Source organism: Cuculus canorus, chromosome 5, assembly GCF_017976375.1.
Source record: "Cuculus canorus isolate bCucCan1 chromosome 5, bCucCan1.pri, whole genome shotgun sequence".
Classification (NCBI taxonomy): domain Eukaryota; kingdom Metazoa; phylum Chordata; class Aves; order Cuculiformes; family Cuculidae; genus Cuculus; species Cuculus canorus.
The window spans coordinates 13,050,415-13,069,738 of NC_071405.1; the positions used below are offsets into that span (position 1 = coordinate 13,050,415).

A 19,324-nucleotide genomic window follows, 5' to 3' on the forward strand; every position below is an offset into this window, starting at 1 on the left:
ATTTACGAATGCTAAATTCTCCCCTCCCATTATAGCTTTTTGTTTCCCAAGTTCCTTTAAAAAAAAAGTTACACTTCAAATTCCATTAATGACTTAGATTAAGTCTTTCCAGCTGACTTTTTATATAACTTCTTCCCTCTCTGTGCAATAAAGAAGCCTCTTGCTGTTTTTACAAGTATCATCAATAACGTTCAGCTGTGGACACTCAATCACACAAAATCGGTCATAAGTTTTAGCAATCCAGATGGAACAAGGATGCCCTTAAAAATGCCTTTCTGTTTCTTCTGGAAGCATTAACCATGAAAGACAGCATGTGTGTTTATATGTTTCACATGCCCTAAGCAAACAATTCTGTAAGATGTGCCATTTCTGTTACTGCCACACATTTCACATCAGCTGGAATTTTATTTAAATTCTTTAAAAAAAAATCACCTGTAACTTCTCTATTTTAATAATCCCAGTAAGGGGGTCAAGTCTAACAGCAGCAATAAGAGAAAATTCAAAGCAACCCACATCGCCAGATGCCGTGTATTATATATCTTACTTGAGTGTGCAACTGTTAGAGAGACCAGATCTGGGCAGAGAAGAGTCACTCAGACTATAGACTTCACATCTTCTCTGATGGGCATAATAAACCTAGTTTCCCAAGTCTGGAGTGAAGCAGAGTAAGTGATTTTAGAACAGAGTAAGACCAGAGTAAGTGATTTTAGCGTGCCAGCAGAGAAACAGAGAACTGAATATTATTTTAACACATGTAGCTACCCTTGTTCCTAGAGGGGAGGGATTAACCCCCATGCCTAAGATAAAACCCCAGGCTGGATGGGGCCATGACAATAATGAAACACAATGAGCCCACTGACATCCCCCCCACAGCGCCACGTTTCTCAAAAGGCACACTCCAGTCCAAGCTCAGATCATAAATTATATTTACTCTGGTATTTCATCATGGTTTGAGAAATGTGAAGTACCCTGCACTGTTCTTGAAGACCTTATGAATCCCATGAGCCTTCCAGCACCTCAGGAGCACGCACAGCTTGATACAGAGTGGGGCTCACACAGGGGTGCCAGTCAGCACACAGCCACCTGCTCCATTAGGTCACAGAAAGCCTGCAAGACACTTCCATTGCAGTATTCTGCATGTGCAAGCTCTTTTTCCCAAAGCTGAAAGAAAGCTGACGAGTCAATGAGAGCGAGGAGTGAAGGGATCTACATAGAAGCAAAGGATGTACAGCAGTATAGCAAGATCAGATGGAGCCTACTACCTTCTTGCTTTTCCCTATTCTGTTGTGAAGTGCAACCGGACACGGCAAAGTCAGGCAAGATAACTAATTACCTATTCTATTCATAAATCACTTCTAATTCATTGTTCTACATAATGCTTCATAGGGTTTGTGGGACTCTCAAAAACATGTAAAAAGTGAAGTAAAAGGACAGAGCATTCATTTAGCTTTGCACTGAGCAGGTAGTACTAACATATGCAAAAAAGGCAATAGAATTCTATGTTGTGGTGGAATGTGATTGCATTTGGAATGTCTTTGCTTTATTACAAAGCCACCTTTATGGCCTAAGTGAAATATAGGATGCAGTTCAGAATTGGATAGATACCAAAGAATCTATCTGAAAGCAAGGCTCCAAAGATCAGAGTTCCTTTGCCCTTGTGTGGGCTGCATGTGCGCCTAAGCATAGACAATCTTAATTTACTGTTTGAAGAGGAATTTGCTATGTGAGATATTGTACAAAACACCACTTTCAACATTTGTGCTATTTTGAAAGCAAAAAAACAGCAAACAAGCAAGCCAAAAATGAGCATAAGGAACAAATGTTGGTACACAGTTCAGCAATAGGAAAGCTTATATACATCAAATTTTGTGAAACAGAACCCTGCATTATGAGAAACACAAAGCAGGCTAAAGCAAATCCCTAGGATCCTGAAAACATGGAACTATTTCACCATAAATAAACAGGAAAAAAATATTTTACCTTACATGTCATTAAGCTGTCTCTCTATGGCCATCCTTATCCTTTGCTTGGCAGCCCTGTTTTCTGGCCCCTTCTGCTATCGTCTGTCACAACAGGAAAGCCTTCCCCAAAACACCTGATTATCTCAGTCTAGCAGCATGAACTGTATTATCTAAAACTGAAATTTATTTGTAAACGCTGAAAAAGAAAAAAAAAGCTAAGCACATAAAAATGACAGTAGACTATTCTAATGGGAACATGATTAGCAAGACTGGGCGATTCATTTGCCTAGCTCTGTCCCACTTCTCCACTAAGAAAGAAGAGTTATTTCTGGGAAAGTCAGAAAAATCCCCAGTTTGAGCAATTATTACATGCTATCATGTAACTAAATAGGAAGTTTCATACTAGGAGGCAAAAAGCCTGCAGTAGAAAGCATGGAAATATTAACTACAAAGTGATAGATCAAAGCACCTCTCTTTCAACCCCTTTCTGCGCTATTCCCAAAGGCTGTATTTCTTAAGGACCAAGTAAGTCTGCTTGCGGTGGCAGCTCCTCTACACCCTTTAAAATTATTTCAGAAACATTTCCAAAAGGCAATGCTACCAGATTTATGGTTATTTACTGATGTTTACAAATCCAGAAATAAATTTAGTTGATAAGTAGGCTATCAGACATACCAGCATTCACCTGCAAATACTACCCATATCTTTATATTCTTGTTTATAGACAGAACATAAAGGTTCTCCAAAACCAGCAAGAGACCACCCAAAAAAACACATCATATTGCACACTTTTAGCAACAGAAACTCTGCCCCATCCCCCAACCCTTAGCACACACGCTTCTGCTGAAAACAAGTTTTCTTTTAGTTCTCGGGAAATGTGCAGAACCAGCAAAGCAAGAATTGGGCAATCTACAATACATGTCTAAACAGGGCTTACACAAAACCCCAGCCACTTCAAACAAATAAGAGATGCCCATCATTGAACCAGGGTCCTAAGGTCTTTTCAGTATCTAAGATTGCTCAGAAGGTGATTCTTTGATCACTTGTATACAGTAATTAATACTCAAGAATCAATATTTTTTAATAAAATATTAACTTTCTCCCAATCAATATGCACACACCTATGAAATATTCAGCACAGGTATAAAAATAAGACCATAGCAAAGTAAGAAATATTAATACATTATTTCCTTGTGCATAAAATACACCTTTAGATTGACAAAGGAAAAACTAAGATCTGCAAAAGCTTTTGTCATACACATTTCTCACTGTCAGAAAAGCTCATCAGACATAAGCACCATGAACTGCACGGAAAATTTTCTGTTGAGCTTAACAAGCTTTATATAATGCCTTTGTTTCAGAAATAAAGGCCTAACTCCAGAAATCTTAAACCCTAGCAGCCAGAGCAGCAAAGTCCTGCACATTTCACAGATATGCCAGTTGTTCCTTTTCACACTCTTCTCATCGACTGTGACAAACTGCCTTTCAGAAGGAAATCTCCAAGTTACAACCTCTTCAAATCCAAGTTAATATACTGCAAGTGCCTGGCCTTTCTAGAGGTTCAGTGATTGTATCTCTGATCATTCCCACCATTCTTTAAATTGATGTGGTAGGAATCTGGCATTCCCATATTCCAATGTGAGCGGACTCATCTTACTCTGTATGAGTTTACTTTGGAAGAAATACATGTGTATGTGCCATACACAGATTTTGGTCACAGCAGGCTCCAGATACTGCACAGTGCAAGACAGACACACGCACATTGGAGGAGCATTTGTGCCTTTTTTCCTGATATTTTCCAACAGTAATGTGCTTATTATTACTGAAATCAGATAAGACATATAAGCAAATGCTATGGAGAGTCTGTATCTGGCCATTAGTCATCTGTCTAACATCTCTTCTTTGTCTAGTTGAACAATGTATTTGGATAGAAAAAGAGGACATAGCAAGGCCAACAGAGAATTCCTATCCAGCGTGGTCGGTGCTGTGCCTGGCTACCCAGCCTTTGGCTGCAGACATTAAAATGACCCAGGGCGCCGAGAGTCAACATCTGAGGTTTAGGCCACATCTGTCTGTCTGACTTGCCGACCGCATGCACACTGCGCCTCTTACCTGGGACCGTTCTTTAGAACATCTTCCTAGATACACAACAAAAAACTTGCAGCTCAAGGCAAGAGAAACCTTCTGAGAAACACCAAAAGCATAGTGGCACAGCCCCAGATTTTTGTGAAGAGAAAACATGAAGTTACGAAGAACCCACCCCCCTTAGAATATTTTTGTGTGGTTCAGCCATAAACCTAAAAATAGGCTCTTATGTTACAGATGAGAAGAATAAAGCATATTCATGAAAAGAGATTGCACACATTAAAAAGGATTGCAAACAGAAAGGTCAAAGCATGTTTCATGTTCATTGACAATATGACAAAAGGTGACAGACTGAAATTGAGGGAAGGGAGATGTAAGGTAGCCATTAAGCAAACCTCTCTAGATGGCCGAGTGAGAACTGAGGATAGAGAAAAAAACATCGAATCAAGGAATTTCCCTCACTGAAGTTGGTTGGGTTTTTTTAAGAACAGATAAGACAAAGCATTTTTCAGCGTCCACGGATCCTGCCTTGAGGAGAAGTGATGAACCAGACGCCCTTCTCTATGATTCACTTACTCCCATGATTTACTAGGAGAGTTGAATTCTCTGTCTGAATAAAGAGTTCGTTACAAACGGTTTCTAGAAATAAAATACAGCATGGGGGATTTTTTTTCTGCTTGTTTAGACAAAGAAGATGACAAACCCTGGCTTTTAGAGTTCCACAAAGATCAGAATTTGATTGAATAAACTCTTTCCCAAGAGCAAGTTACATTGCTGAAGGCATTAACGTTTACTGTGGAAGCAGATGACTAAAACATGAGAGCTTTTTGCTTCTAGCCACTGACATCGATCCTGCAGCCACTGCATGTTCCCACTAAGAAATTAGTGTGGTTGTTCTTATTCCATCTCTCCCCTCACAGACTGTTAGTAGTAATTGCTAGGTTTAGCAAAGAGATCAAGAATTCATGGGCCATAGAAATGGATCTAGTCCTATTGTATAAAGGAGAAATCCTGCCCTAAGAAGGGAGCTCGGGACAAATGCTCACCTGGTGACATGGAATGGATTGCCCTTTCTTGTTCTTTAGATAGACAGATTCATTCATGGGTCTTGTATGAGTATTAAATCAATATTATTACTTTTACACATGAGCTTAGAGCTTACATTTATGCATAAGCATGAACATGCATATGCAAAACAATGTGGAATACTAAATTTTTGTGATAGCATATACACCAGCATAAAAGGCTGCTGCTAAGAAATCATGTAAAAATGCTAATTATGCCTAAGTCAAGAAATACAACTATCAGCATGATTTGCGGTCAGCTGTTTAATTAATTTTAGTAGTAATAAAATTACAGAAAATCAATGTGTCAAAAGGACTTGAAAGGATTACCAACTACTCTGGACAAATTAGTAGCACTTCCATGCCTAGAGCACAGAAAAGCGCAAAGATGTTTAATTAAACTATTTACCAGTGAGGGATTTAAATCACTATAAATATTACATTTTTAGTACATTTTTTCCTCAGATTGAAAGCACTTAGGAGCAAATAATACACAGTTTCCCAATGGCTTTTTTTTAAAGGAAGGAATGTAAAAGATGTTGCAGTTAAATCCAGTAAATGAAAGTGAAGTCATGAATAAAGGAATGTAATGTGGTATTTAAAATTAGAGGACTGGGAATAATTCAACTCCAAAGTAACAAAAGGCGTTACAAAACTGCACGGAAAGAGGAAGGACAAGATTTATCACATGAAGGTGATGGGTTACTCAGGGCCCATGCACACAGTGCTTCAATGAACTGCTATTGTTTCTTGTGAAAATATCAATACCCATTAAAAATAAACCTCACTGTTCACTGAATCCTCGTTGGTATAAATCTGTGATTTTTCCATGTCAGTTTTTCTGACTCTGTTTACTAGACTCTCCAACACTGCCGCTGTCTCAGCATGATCTTGGACAAGATGCTCCACTTCTCTGTACCTTAGATTCCCCTTTTTGAAAACAGCAATTAAATACTTATCAGCTTTCTAGGGATGCATTGAAAAGCTACCTTATCCATGTTAGTACAGCATTCTCTGACAATACAAAAGAGTCATCCTTCCCTATGGCAACTGTACACTAGTTATCTCTCTATGGGACTTATCAAAAGCCAAAATGAATGCGATTGAAAGCTTTCTATTGAATTAATTGGGTTTGTGTTAAGGCCTGCATGACTATTAGTCATCTGACGTGGAATCACTACATATTTCTTTTGCTGCATTGATTCAATACCCTTCTAGTCTTCTGTTGACTTGTCCTGCAGAGCAAAGAACTGCTTTCTTATGCAGGCAAAATCCACTGGTGCTTAGATTACCTGCTGCTGGACCTGGCCAACAGTCCACCGAGGGACTTGAAACAAATGTTTCTGCATTTCACAGCACCAAGAACTAAATAGCATTTCACTTCACTGTTCCGTGAACAGAGATGCTATTGACTGCAGTTCAAACAAGAGTACTGCTTAACACAATAAGCCATGTCCTGTCTTGCCTTTTAGCACTTGACGCTTTTGGGGAGACTTTAGAGAAGCCTTCCAGAACTTAAAGGGGGCCTACAAGAAAGCTGGGGAGGGGCTCTTTTTCAGAGAATGCAGTGATACTGTGGGGGGTGATGGTTTTAAGTGGAAAGAGGGGAGATTTAGATTACATCTTGGGAATAAATGTAGTAGTGTGAGGGTGCTGAGGCACCAGTACAGGTTGCCCAGAGAAGCCGTGGATGCCCCATCCCTGGAGGTGATCAAGATCAGGTTGGATGAAGCTTTGAGAAACCTGATCCAGTGGGAGGTGTCCCTGCCCATGGCAGTGGAGTTAGAACTAGATGATCTTTAAGGTCGCTACCAACCTAAACCATTCCATGATACGACACATAAGGATCTTGGGAGAGACCAGCACAATACTTGGGAGTATTTTGTGCCTGCAGAGTTAATATAAACACGGTGTCGCCCATTCGGGTTGGCTTAAGACCAACTTCTAAATACATCGGGGAAATGCCAGAGTTTTGCACTGAAGATAAAGTGAAGTGAGAAGACAACAACACAAATCAAGATGCAGCTCATAGAAGGACAAAGGACTGTCCTCAGTACGTAAAGGACAGCATGGACTCCAAAGCAGGGAATGCTCCAGGGCAGTGTATATCAATACTCAGTGCCATGTAAAATCAGGAGGGTCCAGATCTTCCTGAGGTCCTTATCTCCAATCATAAGACAGTGCTGAATATCTGCCACATAATCTATAAATGCCCCCTACCCAAGCAATATTTTCCTAATTTTTTTTTTTTGTAATTACATAGCACTAGGCAAGACAGTCACTAATGATATCTTTCAGAACAGTAAGATCTAAGCAGGGCTCTTCCACTAAACATACCTGAAAACAACTCCACCATAGACCTACCTTCACTGGTTACTGACCCAGACTTGGGTTTTCAGCTAGCAGACACGTCTACCAATTAAGCAACTCTAGGCCACCATAAGAACAGTAGTAATATTTGTTTACTGACCTCTGTGAACATCCAAGACCCTGCACAGTACTCCAAAAGTTCAAGTACCAAGGAAAAATATACTAATATCTCTTTCATGAATGCTGATTTAGTTCACGAAAAAGGAAAAGGGGGAAAAGAGAATGAGTAGATTAGATTGCAGAAACAGCACTGCTTTTCAAAGAGTGTCTGTATTATCAATTGGCTGCCTAAAAGCTTCTATTCAGGTCTTTTTCAAACACACACACGCTGGTTCTGGAGGAGAGGCCAGTAACCTGCCCTTTGAGATTGCCAATTCACCACTGTGAAATTGGCTGCATTATTAGTACCATTATGGGGTTAACTACACCACCTCAAAACTGACAGGTAAATTCCAGCAGCAAAAATTTAAAGGCATCAATTTCAGTGATAGCAAACAATTGGAACAACATTTGTTCTAATCATAACAGGAAATTTCTGCTGTTAAGTTGCCTTTCACAGATAGAGGAAGGGAAGAAGGGAAGAGCAGAAGGGGGCTGCTTTTTTTCCCCCCGTGAAATTGAGATTTCTCAGAACTCTACATTTCTCTGTGCTTAAGGCACAACTTTCACATTAACATGCTGCAGAAGGGCTTGTTCTGAAAGGTGCATTAGATTCAAAGCTAGTGCTGCTCCAGAAATCACATAGGATAGAACTGAAGGCACTTATATAGGCTAACTTGGCAAAATCATAATGTTTTCTTACTTCTTCTCATCTACCTATGTTGCAATTCAAATTAGTATATAAACTACAGACTAACATTTAAATTTTAAGACTTGTTAACAATATATACCATTTTTATATATATTTAACATCAATTTTTCAACAGAATTAAAATACTGAGTGATATATTTTGAAAATACTTCCTGATTCTGCAGTAGATAAGGTTTTGCTTTTTTCAAGTAAAAAACTACTATTTTAGTGACTCATTGCTTCGAGAAGCCAAAGGCAGAAGTTCAGTGATTAAAAGGTAAGAGCACAGTTCAGTATTTAAACATCATGCAGAACTGCACAACTCCACAGTAAATTCTGGAGGTGGATTCCTTTCACAGAGGAAAAAATCCAGCAGCATAGCTTGATATATATAGAGAAGGACGTTTGCTTGTAGGTCGCACCACAGTTTGGTCAAATATACAGCTGACATATGTTGGGTGGCCAGAAAACTTTCCATACTTTTTCCTGAATAGGTGCCTCTAAGGCAGAATGGGACAAATCATTCTTGAGTCCAAAGAAAGTTTCTTTATTTTGCAAAAGGGCCATAAGTAATACACGCAAATAAAGAAATCAAAATCTCTTGGCACTCTCATTTGCAAAGCTTTTTCTAAGCTTTAGTACAGAATTAGTGAATATCTGTAGGAAACAGGAAAAAAAATTGAAACCCCAAAATAGAGCATTCAAGCCCAGCAGTGACTGCACGAAATGAGACAACTTATTCTTCAAGTAAGTGCAGGATTTTAGGAAGTTTCCATTGTCCCATGCATCCACAAGGAAAACATTCCAAAATGAGGGACATTTTTTTAAAATAGTTATCACAGATGTTAAAGGCCAGGAATCCTTATTATGATCATCATAGTCATCTTCACTGCCAGTTTTATGCAGAGAGATGAGACCCACCTACATTGTTTCTTCTGCATATCAGCATGATGTATCTAGTTATTACAGATAATTTAGAGTCTATTAAGATAAAACATCATTTCTTTACTTGATTGAATGGCAGTGGGACATAGAAAGTATGTGCTGTAGTTTCAAACTGCAGAAAATCTTATACACATACATTCAAAATCACACCAGAGAACAGATGCAGCCCATCAAGAATAAAATTATGAGATTTTTATTATGTAATTTATAATGCTTCAAAAAGCACTGACAATAAAGCACTTTTGAAGTTAACTCCCAAAGTGGTATGTTAGAAGAAAGCAACCCAAGAGAACTTACTGTTCAACAAGCAATCAGAGTAAAAATCTTTGGAAGTCAATAAAATGCTTTAAATCAGTAGATTCCAGTAAATGAGAGCATCTGGAGCAGCAAATCTCGCTGCTGTTTTCACAATGGGCAAGACAATGATTTACTTGAGAACAGATAAACAACCTGTCAGTGTCACAGGAAGAGACTGAAAGAAGCTTCCTATTCAACGGTAACTTTCCTTACTAAAACTGTCTTTCGCTATACAACTTCATTAACATTCAGAGCTCAAAGCTCTAAGAATAGGTAAGTAGAAAAAAACTCATGTACCGTTTTTGGTGAATGTAGGTTAATGTTATAGCTAGGCTGACTGACTGACTTGTCACAAAATACCAAGGGATGAACCTCAACACACCAGGTCTTTTGCCTACATGAGACTGAATACTGATTATTTATTAAAATAGCCACTACCTAATTTTAAATCATAGCTCAGAATTTAATATAATTGTAGAGTTCATTCAGAATATTATTCTAGTCACTCTATCTCTGTGACTGCATTTTCTTCACAATCAGCACAGCTACCAACACAGCAGCTTCTTACTGATAACCATGGGAAGTTCCGGCTCCACGGCTCTCATGATCAGAAATGGGAAATACTAATCAAAACTTGTTTTAGGGGGAAAAAAATCAGCAACACTAAACCAGAACAAATTAGCTTAATTTGAAAAAGTTTCAGGGTTATAGGAAACATACTGGAAGCTGCATATCTAAAATTCAGCAATATCCAATTGAATTTAATTTTGCTCAATTCAAATTGACCTAGCATTTCAATATTGCCTTCATTTCTTTTTATAAAGGTAAAACCCTTAATACCAAAATAAAACATTTCATTCAGCTCAAGCAAATGTTCCTGACTTACAGCTTCCACATAGCACTGCTTTCCACCTTTTGAAAGCCACCAGAGCACAGGGGCCACCACCAAAGCCACCAAGGCCAGGCCTGCCCAACAACACACAGAATCTGCCCAACTGCAGGTGACAATTTTGTACCTTGATGAATTCAACTCAAACTTCCCAAAACATGACACCTCCTGCTATATAGAATAATTCTGCTTTTAGGTCACCAGTGCATGAAATACATTCAATGCCGTGAACATTCATTACGCACTTAGATTTGAAGCTCATTAACCCTTATCTTGAACCTGTTAGAGTCTGACTCCACTTACACAAAATTCAGTTGTGATCAGAATGACAACCCATCTCAGGCTTTCAGATTTTGCCTCAAATGCACGGTTCAATAGCAAGATAATTTCTCATTTATTTTCTTTGAATAAAGAGGAACACATTTAAAAACTGAGTAATAGCTGCAGTCTATTATGCTTGTGCCTGCTATACATTGGTGCCAGCATGATGGGGAGCCAGTTAAATATATGCTGCCTGATTCTTTTTCTTATTATTACCGTTACTACTATTATTTTTTTAAGATTGATGAGAGGAAAAGTCTCTGTAAACAATGTGCAAGATACAAAACCAGGATTAGTGCCTCTACTGCACAATACTTATTTTAAATACATTTCTTATTATAACAAACTATTATTTCTAGATACAACAGACAAGGAATCAAGCTTCCCCTCACCTGTTATATACTTGCTGTGCTTTTAACTCTTGTGTCAAAAAAAAAAAAAAAGTAACCTTAGTGAGATGATAAATCTGCAAGAAACAGTTATCTCACTCATTCTATTATTTCATTCTTACACCAGTTCTGGATTTTTTGTATGTATGCACTTGAAATGAATGTTCACCCATTACTGTCAAGAAAGTTGTCTAAATACTTCACATTTTTTCTGTAAGTCCCAAATACCCTCCTTTCTACACCATTCGCATGTCTAATCATAATACCTTGCTGGAATGAAAGGAACATTAGGAAATTAGCAGTGCCATTATGGAAAGCAAGCATCAAACTATCAAAAGCACTTTCCCCATCACTGTGAAGGCCACTGCCTCACACAACACACACATTTAGAATGAAGTTTAACGTATGAAACTCATCTGCCATGGCGGATTGCAAAAGGCCAAGAAACATTCAAAAGTTTACTCAAAAGGCACAAAGATTATACAGAAATGATGATTCTCTGGGCAAAATAAAAATCCATTTCCTGGCAGGTATTCAGTACAAGCTTCTCTCAAGCGGTGGGCAGGACTTTCCTATAGTTTTTATAAACGACATAATCTTAGCTACAGTATATGCTGTCATCATGACAGTCAACACTTCCTATGATCTTCCCTAAGGATAACATGCTCATTACAAAATAATTATTCCAGTCTGGAAATCATTCTCATATTGAATAGTCCTGTGCCACTTGAGAAAATAGCTCACCCAACACAATTTTAAACATGGTATTGAGTCAAGCTGACTTACTCTATTTCAATAAATCTACCTAATAGTTTCCTCCTTTGCCAGACAGGTGCAACATCAAAACAACCCTCAGATCAGCCTTTCTGGAAGGTTATGATTGAAAGATGCTATCCAGGTAGGTATAGTTGGACCTAGCATTTCAGCCGCTTCTCACATGTTTCCCAGAGACTGGCAGGGAAGGTTCCTTAAAAACCTCTAGATGAAAACGAGACCTACCTACTTTCCACTAAGAATTTTTAGTGCTCAATTTGCTGACAAGTATTAAAAAAAGAATCACCGGATTTATTGTCTAATGCTATCACACTTGTTCTCTATTCTAAATAACACGTGTCATAGTCCAGGAGACATTCATTCTTAGCATTAATAATAACAACTTCTAACCCACCCAACAATAAATCAGTTTGAGGACTATATATGTATAATTTTCAGTCTTGCTTGTCTATATCTGCCTCAGCTCTGTCCAGAAAGCTTCTCCCTCCTGCATAATTTCTCATGCTTAAATCCACCGGCCAGTTTCAAACCACAGGTAACAAAATGTTTTCTCTCCTCTCTATGCATGTGATATGATCTCAGCCTCTGCACCTTGTATGCAAGCCAGCAGTGGGACATAGTAGGAACCATGTCCTGGCTGACAACATCAGTCAGTATGTGCACCACAGGGCTTCTTGATCCAACTTCCAAATTAATTCCAAAGGGCCCTTACCTAGGAAAGGTACCTCGTATCACATCTTGCTTGTGCCTAAATGCTATGCCAGCAGAGGGCTAACTAGTGTGTGGCATTTGGCAAGGCCCAAGAACTAATTAGAAGCTAAGTAATACACACAACACATGGCAGACAACAAAACTATTGCTCTATGCCTAAAAACTCACCTGTACAGGAGAAATCATCCACACGGACATATCCCATGACACAGTCACAACGATAGGATCCAGGCAAGTTAACACACACAGTATTGGCATGGCAATAATGCATCTTGGCAGCACACTCATCAATATCTGCAGGGAAGAACCACCAAGGAAAGTCACAGTCAGGCTTAGTGAAATGAAGAACATGACACAATGTTAGAATAAGGGAAAACAAATTTCGTTTACAACTCCAAAGGCAATCTAGCTCAACTCTAGCATTAAAGAACAAGGCAAATTTAGTAGAAAAGTATTCCTTAAAACAGAGCTAAAACTCCTTTATCATAATAATGGGTTCCTTCCTCTGTTCTTCATAAAATCCTAAAATTTTTTATTCCGGAAAAGTAACATACATCTGTTTGGTTTTCTTTCTAGGACAATGTTAAAAGACTAACTGATGCAGATTTTTCAAACATATAGAACAGCATCAAAAGTATGCAACACTGAAAATCTTAACTCTGTCTCATCAGAAAACATTAAAGTACAGTAACTCTGTTCGGCATGATACCAGTTACAGTGCTGGACAGGTATAACAGGGCAATGTTCATCAGGGCAATGCTGCAGATTCACAAGCTGAGTTGATCAACAAGCATTCCAGCCTTCCAAATTCACCCAAGTGCTCTGACAGAGCTCTGTCCCTAAAACACACTTCTGCAGGAGATACTGAACAGTGCTCCATGCCATTTCCACATCCCACTCAAGCAAAAGATTGGGTCAGTCTCCTCTACCCGTTTTAAGCTTACTTTGCATTATGCTAGTGAAAAAAAAAAAGATTACTAAGGAGCAGTAGCAACTTGACCTCATACCTCTGTTTGCTTGAGCAATCTCTCCTACTGCTGCAAACCCAAAATTCAGAACTGTTCACAACAGTGAATCAAACCTATCATTTACTTTCCTGTTTAAATGTCCCAAAGCTTTGTGATATTGTGAAGTGTGAAATCTTCCCACTTCTTTCCTCACAAAACCAGATATTATACTGAAGAATTTTCTTTATTCTTTTTTCAGCAGGATAGATTTTCTGCTTTGTAGCACAGATTGTATGTAAAGTAATTCATGGTTTTCAAAAAATTAATTCTAGTGTTGCATATGTCCACACAAAGAAAGATGAATCAGACTTTTTTTTTTTCTCCTTTACTACTTTCTCCTTGCTATTGATTGCTTTCACTCCAGGAAGATATTAATTGACAACACAACTGAAGATATTCCTCAGCCGGTGGTATACAGATGAGTTGTTCTCCACTCCACAGTGTGGTCTCCCCCCACATCCCCCTGCATTGCACTTTGTAGAGACCAAATTACAGTCTCCCTTCTCCCTTCCCTCGTGGTGTTTATGGAGACATAATGGAAGTGCTATAAGGCCTGCCACCTTGACATCAGGATTAAACCTTGAAAGGGGGACCAGGGCTGTAATTACGCACAGTTGAGTTCTTGGTTGCCTAAATTCAGGTATTCTGTTTCACCTTCTGAAACCAAAGTAGGTGTAAGTTGAGAAACACCCACATTTACCAGTCTCTGAAAATGAAACTCATGCCAGCTATACTCATACTTTCTACACTACAGACATCTGTGCAGCAGACGCTACTAGCTAAATCACTTCATGTTGGCCACCAAACAGCTGTCAGTTGGCAGTGATTTCTGACTGCTGCTAACTTGGGCTGAATTAGAAAGGATGGCCTGGAGGCAAAAGACATCGTATAGCATTGCAAACACCTCAAACCACTTCGTTCACGCATTTCCGTTGTATCTGTTGCAGTGCCACTTGACGAAATGAATTTTAAGAAGTCAGGAGCATCAATATATGGAAGATAAAAGCCAAGAAAAATCCTCCCACATGTCTTGTTATCACACCACTGAGTGCTAGAGCCACTTGGGAAACACTCAGGTGTTGACGTGCGTTCACACTGTTCTGCTTGCAGCCTCTTTTTAATAGGCTTTTGGAGCATAGCTTTGAGGAGTTTTGTTCTTGCATATCTAATAATTTTCTAGCATAAAAGGGAAAGGAACGAAACACTGTCTGAAAAGAAAGCAAGAATGTCAAAACAGCAACAAATTTGCCTGAAAATTAACCTTATGAAGATACCACTGTGTGGGAATTTCTCAAAAGGAGACTAAGGACTTCAAGACTATAAATAGATAAATTGAGAACAAATGACACTGAGTTGCTGCAGAAGTCCTTGAGCCCAGGAAGAAAAAAGATTGGGCCTAACAAAGTAAGCAGAAAGAACAAAAGATCCCTCTCTTGCAACTTTGCTCATTTAACACTCTTCTCAATCTTTCTAGGTGCATTTTCCATAAACCCTTTCAGTATTTCACATTTTCTTTTACCTTTACAATATTAGCCTTCTAATAATACAGGCATTTCCTTTACAGAGAATAATACTGAGAGGTCAAAACTGGCAATAGTATTTTCTTATTAAAGCCTGTAAGGCTATGCTAAAGCTATTGTTCTGGACCACAATTCTACAGATTCTTGTAACAGGTTAGGTATTCATCACAAAAAGCTTTGGGTTTTTACTTAATATTGTTAGAGTAAAATCCATAACGCACACAGTGGTATATATCAGCTCAGTTGTAATGGAACTCAAATTGTGATTCATGGGTATAGATTGCTTGTCGCATTTGAAATATTAGAGTTCATCTTCTAGTGGTCTGTTAAGGTGATAAAAATACATGATTTATGTTTCTCTCTAGACTGGTGAAGCAGTTTGTTTTTCTTTTAAAAAGGTATACTTATGGTCTTTAAAATGAGACTTGACACAGCATAATGATCATTCACATATCACCAGCTTCCATCTACACAAGCTAGCTCTTTGCAAAAACAAAGATATTTTGGCTTCTGCTTTTCAGTAAGGATCACTACAATACAGGGTGGGATGGCTTAGTAAGCCACTGCTATTCTGCTGGGTTCAAATGTTTCATTAACAGTTGTGAATCAGGGTCCATTACCCATACAGAGCTCCATTATCACAGTACTCACCTACCCTATAGGTAATCAGTTATGACCATTAGTCCTTACAGTTGTAAGCAGAGTTCATGAACTTACAGGGGAAATACATAGGACAAAACACAAGGCAAGTACAAAACACAAGAAAAATATCTCAGTATGGCTACCCGCTCAGCACTTGACATGCTTTCTGTCACACAGCAGGCGCTCATCACCTCTTATCAACCAACTAAACAAAACAAGATGGGATGGAAAGACAATACAGCTGGTGTTTAACCCATGGCCAGTGAAAAAGCTTTTCTCATCTGCACATGTACTTTACAAACTTTAAAGAAAAACATGTAACTCTTTTCATGCCTGACTTGGAATCCCATTGCTAAATATTTACAGTATTTAAAGACCCCAATGAGACACAAAATCACAACAAGAGCATCTTTTTACTGTTTGTCTCCTCCAATAAGTCACAGTAAAGCAAATTACTCTCTGCTGTAAAGAGGGCACAGTTCCTGTTGCTAGCAATGGGAGTTTTGTCCAATCACCCAAAGGTGAAATGGACCTCCTATTTCTTAAACTGTTAGTCCATGAATGAACAATCTTGAAATACAGCATTCTCCACCTCTGGAATAACAGATCACTGTTTGCTTGCATTTAATAATAATCCATTTGGACATTAGCAGCAGCATCTCCTGTTGGCTGGGGCTTCATAGTTTAACTACCAGAAGCAATAATTTTCAATTCAAAACAAAATAAAACAAACTATGAAGTGTTTCAGAGCACCAACACATGATGTATTTGGAGATCTGCTAAGTATCAGAATCAATTACTCTATTTGCAACTATTTCCCCATTACTCACTGCCTGGTTGGGGAGCGTATTTTCCCAAACTTGATTCTAATTTTCAAGCATTCTGTAAGGAAGCAAAGACAGAGAAAACCAAAGACAGCGGGGAAAATAAAGGATAGCTTTGCAGAAAGCTGTGATCTTTTATTTATGACTTCCAACAACAAAACTTTATTAATGGGGGGTAAATTCTTTTCCCTCTTTGTCTTTTTATTCAAGTTACTACTATGCCTTGAAATGAAATGTATTAAAACTCTTATCTAAATTATCTGGATTTCTAAAAATGTAAAATCAATCCTGTTGTTATTTAAATAATATCAAATCTTAAGATATGTTCCCAAGCTGATGAAATCACATAAATTTCCCAAAACAGAGGAGCACAAGAGTAGTGGAGCATAAGAAAGGTCCTAAAATTTCAGTCATCTTATGCTATTTTCACTCCACTGACTTAGCATCTTCTTGTTCATTATATTTACTTTTCATCCTCAAAATTCTCCCTGAACCTTTCCACTCCTGCTCTTATCTCCTTTCCACTGCCAGGCTCCCTTGACTTCAGTTCTGCTTGCCTTTTTGATTTTTTTTAACCCTCCCACAGCCTGTCTTCTTTCAGCCTGACATACCATATACCTTTAGCACAGGGTTGGTTTCTCAGCCTGTGCAATATAGCCCTCAGGGAGCCATAAAGCGTAAAGAAGAAGTCAGCAGTTCCCTGTGAGCTGCCAGCAGCTCAGCTTCTTCCAGTTGCCTGAGTAAGAAAAGACTAATTATTGGCTGCAAATGCCTAGGCAAAAAACTGTTTACCAACTTGGACTCCGTGACAGCAATTCATCTCTTCCAAGGAAGAGCAGCAGCACAATCACAAGTGACCCTCGCCACTTCTCTTTGAGGGACGGAGCTGCTGCCCAGTCAAAAGCAGAGAAACAACGCAAAAGAAAAGCAGATAGGCTAAAGGATAATTACCCTGTCAATACAGCTGAGAAACATTACGCTAATGTTGTTAGGTAACAACCTAGCTAAAAATGCCTTCATAAATGAAGACTGGTGAGGCATCACCTGGAAACCCATTAGCAATAAAATAACTATCAATATAATAACATCAGGAAGTACTACCACTTTGACTTTTAGAGCATTATTAAAGTGGTACGGCCTCTTCCTCTGGGCACAGCATAGAAGTGCTTTACATTGATATACCTACTTTACAATCAGGACAAGAGTATCAATATTCCAAATCTGCTTTCTATCAATTTAAATGCCTCCCTAGGGATGACAACCATGTAACTATCAGGTTAAACAAACAAAATAACTAAATAAATATTTAAAAACATACACTCATATGCAAATTGCACTTAGTCATATTTTCCAGAGCAGACCAGCCCTGAACTAACATAGCATTCCTGAGAAGAACAAAAATAAAAATTCATAGAATCACAAAATGGTTTGGATTGGGTTGGAAGGGACTTTAGAGATCATTCAGTTCCAACCCATGGGCAAGGACACCTTGCACTGGATCGGGTTGCTTAAATCCTCAAGTGAACTTCCTCCTCTGTATTTCAATAGTTCTAAACCTAAATTCTCTTACTGACCACACTCAAGAAAGCAACTAGTCATTCTCAAACAATGATCACAATGTTAGCGCCCCTATGCTAATTCTTAGCTACATAAGCAAACAGTCCGCCCAGCAGTCATATAGGAAAGTGGTCAGTTCCTAAAATCCGCTCTGGTGAAATTCAACCTTAAACGTTAAAGTATTGCCTAGATATCAGATGAGCTCCCTTTCTCCATCCTTTTTAATGCTTCCAATAATACACAAATTAATCTCTCTACTTCAGGCTATCATTTTTTGCCTTAAAAATTAAAATTAAAAATGGGACCTATTCATAACTTGAGTTTCCAACAAGCTAACAAACTCTTCGGAGCCAGGATATTTCAGCTACAGTCATTTTGGTCATCATTCCTCAAAGTACGACAATTCTACCATGAAAGACATCACCAGACTCTTTAAAGCTTGCTATCCAGACTATCTTGCATCCCTCTAAGTAAGAAGATTCTCCTTTTATTATTCTACTAAATTCCACTCCTTTCTAAGGAGAACTGGAAATCTGCAGTTCCACTGTCCCTTGTGTTTTCCATCATTACTCTGGCAATTTATGATGCATTATTAAATGTTTGTGTGGTTGGTTTGGGGGGATGGTCCTCAAGAGACTTGAGATCTCTTAGGATAAAAACAGTTTATTTAAATTGTACTTTTTCTAAAATATCATTTAAATCACGTAGAAAACTGCCACCGATGTGTTAGCATTAAAGAAAATACAAGTAATACAGTGTTGTTTTTAACAGAAAGTAGCTATTTTCTTAACCCTAAGTAAATTACTGCATTCATTTAATAAATATATTAATAGAATATGTTCACAGACTTATAAATATTACTTTTTTTTAAGTGTTTGCAGTTATAACTCTTAGGGATGGTTGATAACTTATTCATAAAGTATCGCTGACAGTTGCAAATAAGTTATTTTTAAAAATACGCATGCAGAATTCACATGTGATAATGCAGCTTAGAGAGCATAGATTAAAAATAATCACAAAAAGCAGAAAGAAACATTTGGGGGAACAGGTTTTGGCTAACGGCAGCAGCTCAGTCATTTGCCCAAACATGCCAAAGTAACTAGCAAAAACAAGTCAAGATTCTTCCTGTGCAATAGCAGTTGCTGTGATGTTTAGAACTTAACTGAAGTTAAGAGATT

The 19,324-nt window shown here is 38.3% G+C and overlaps 1 protein-coding gene across 4 annotated transcripts in view; it reads right to left on the reverse strand.

The window, feature by feature from the left end:
* NELL1 (neural EGFL like 1) overlaps positions 1-19,324 on the reverse strand; it is a 299,987-nt gene that overhangs the window by 140,697 nt on the left and 139,966 nt on the right. For 3 of the 4 annotated variants that reach the window (XM_054068678.1, XM_054068677.1, XM_054068680.1), the window contains exon 13: positions 12,765-12,890. The exons of the other annotated variant lie outside the window; for it this stretch is intronic. In XM_054068678.1, the coding sequence (XP_053924653.1) occupies positions 12,765-12,890 (126 nt within the window). The remainder of the gene's footprint in view (positions 1-12,764; positions 12,891-19,324) is intronic. 4 annotated transcript variants of the gene reach the window in all.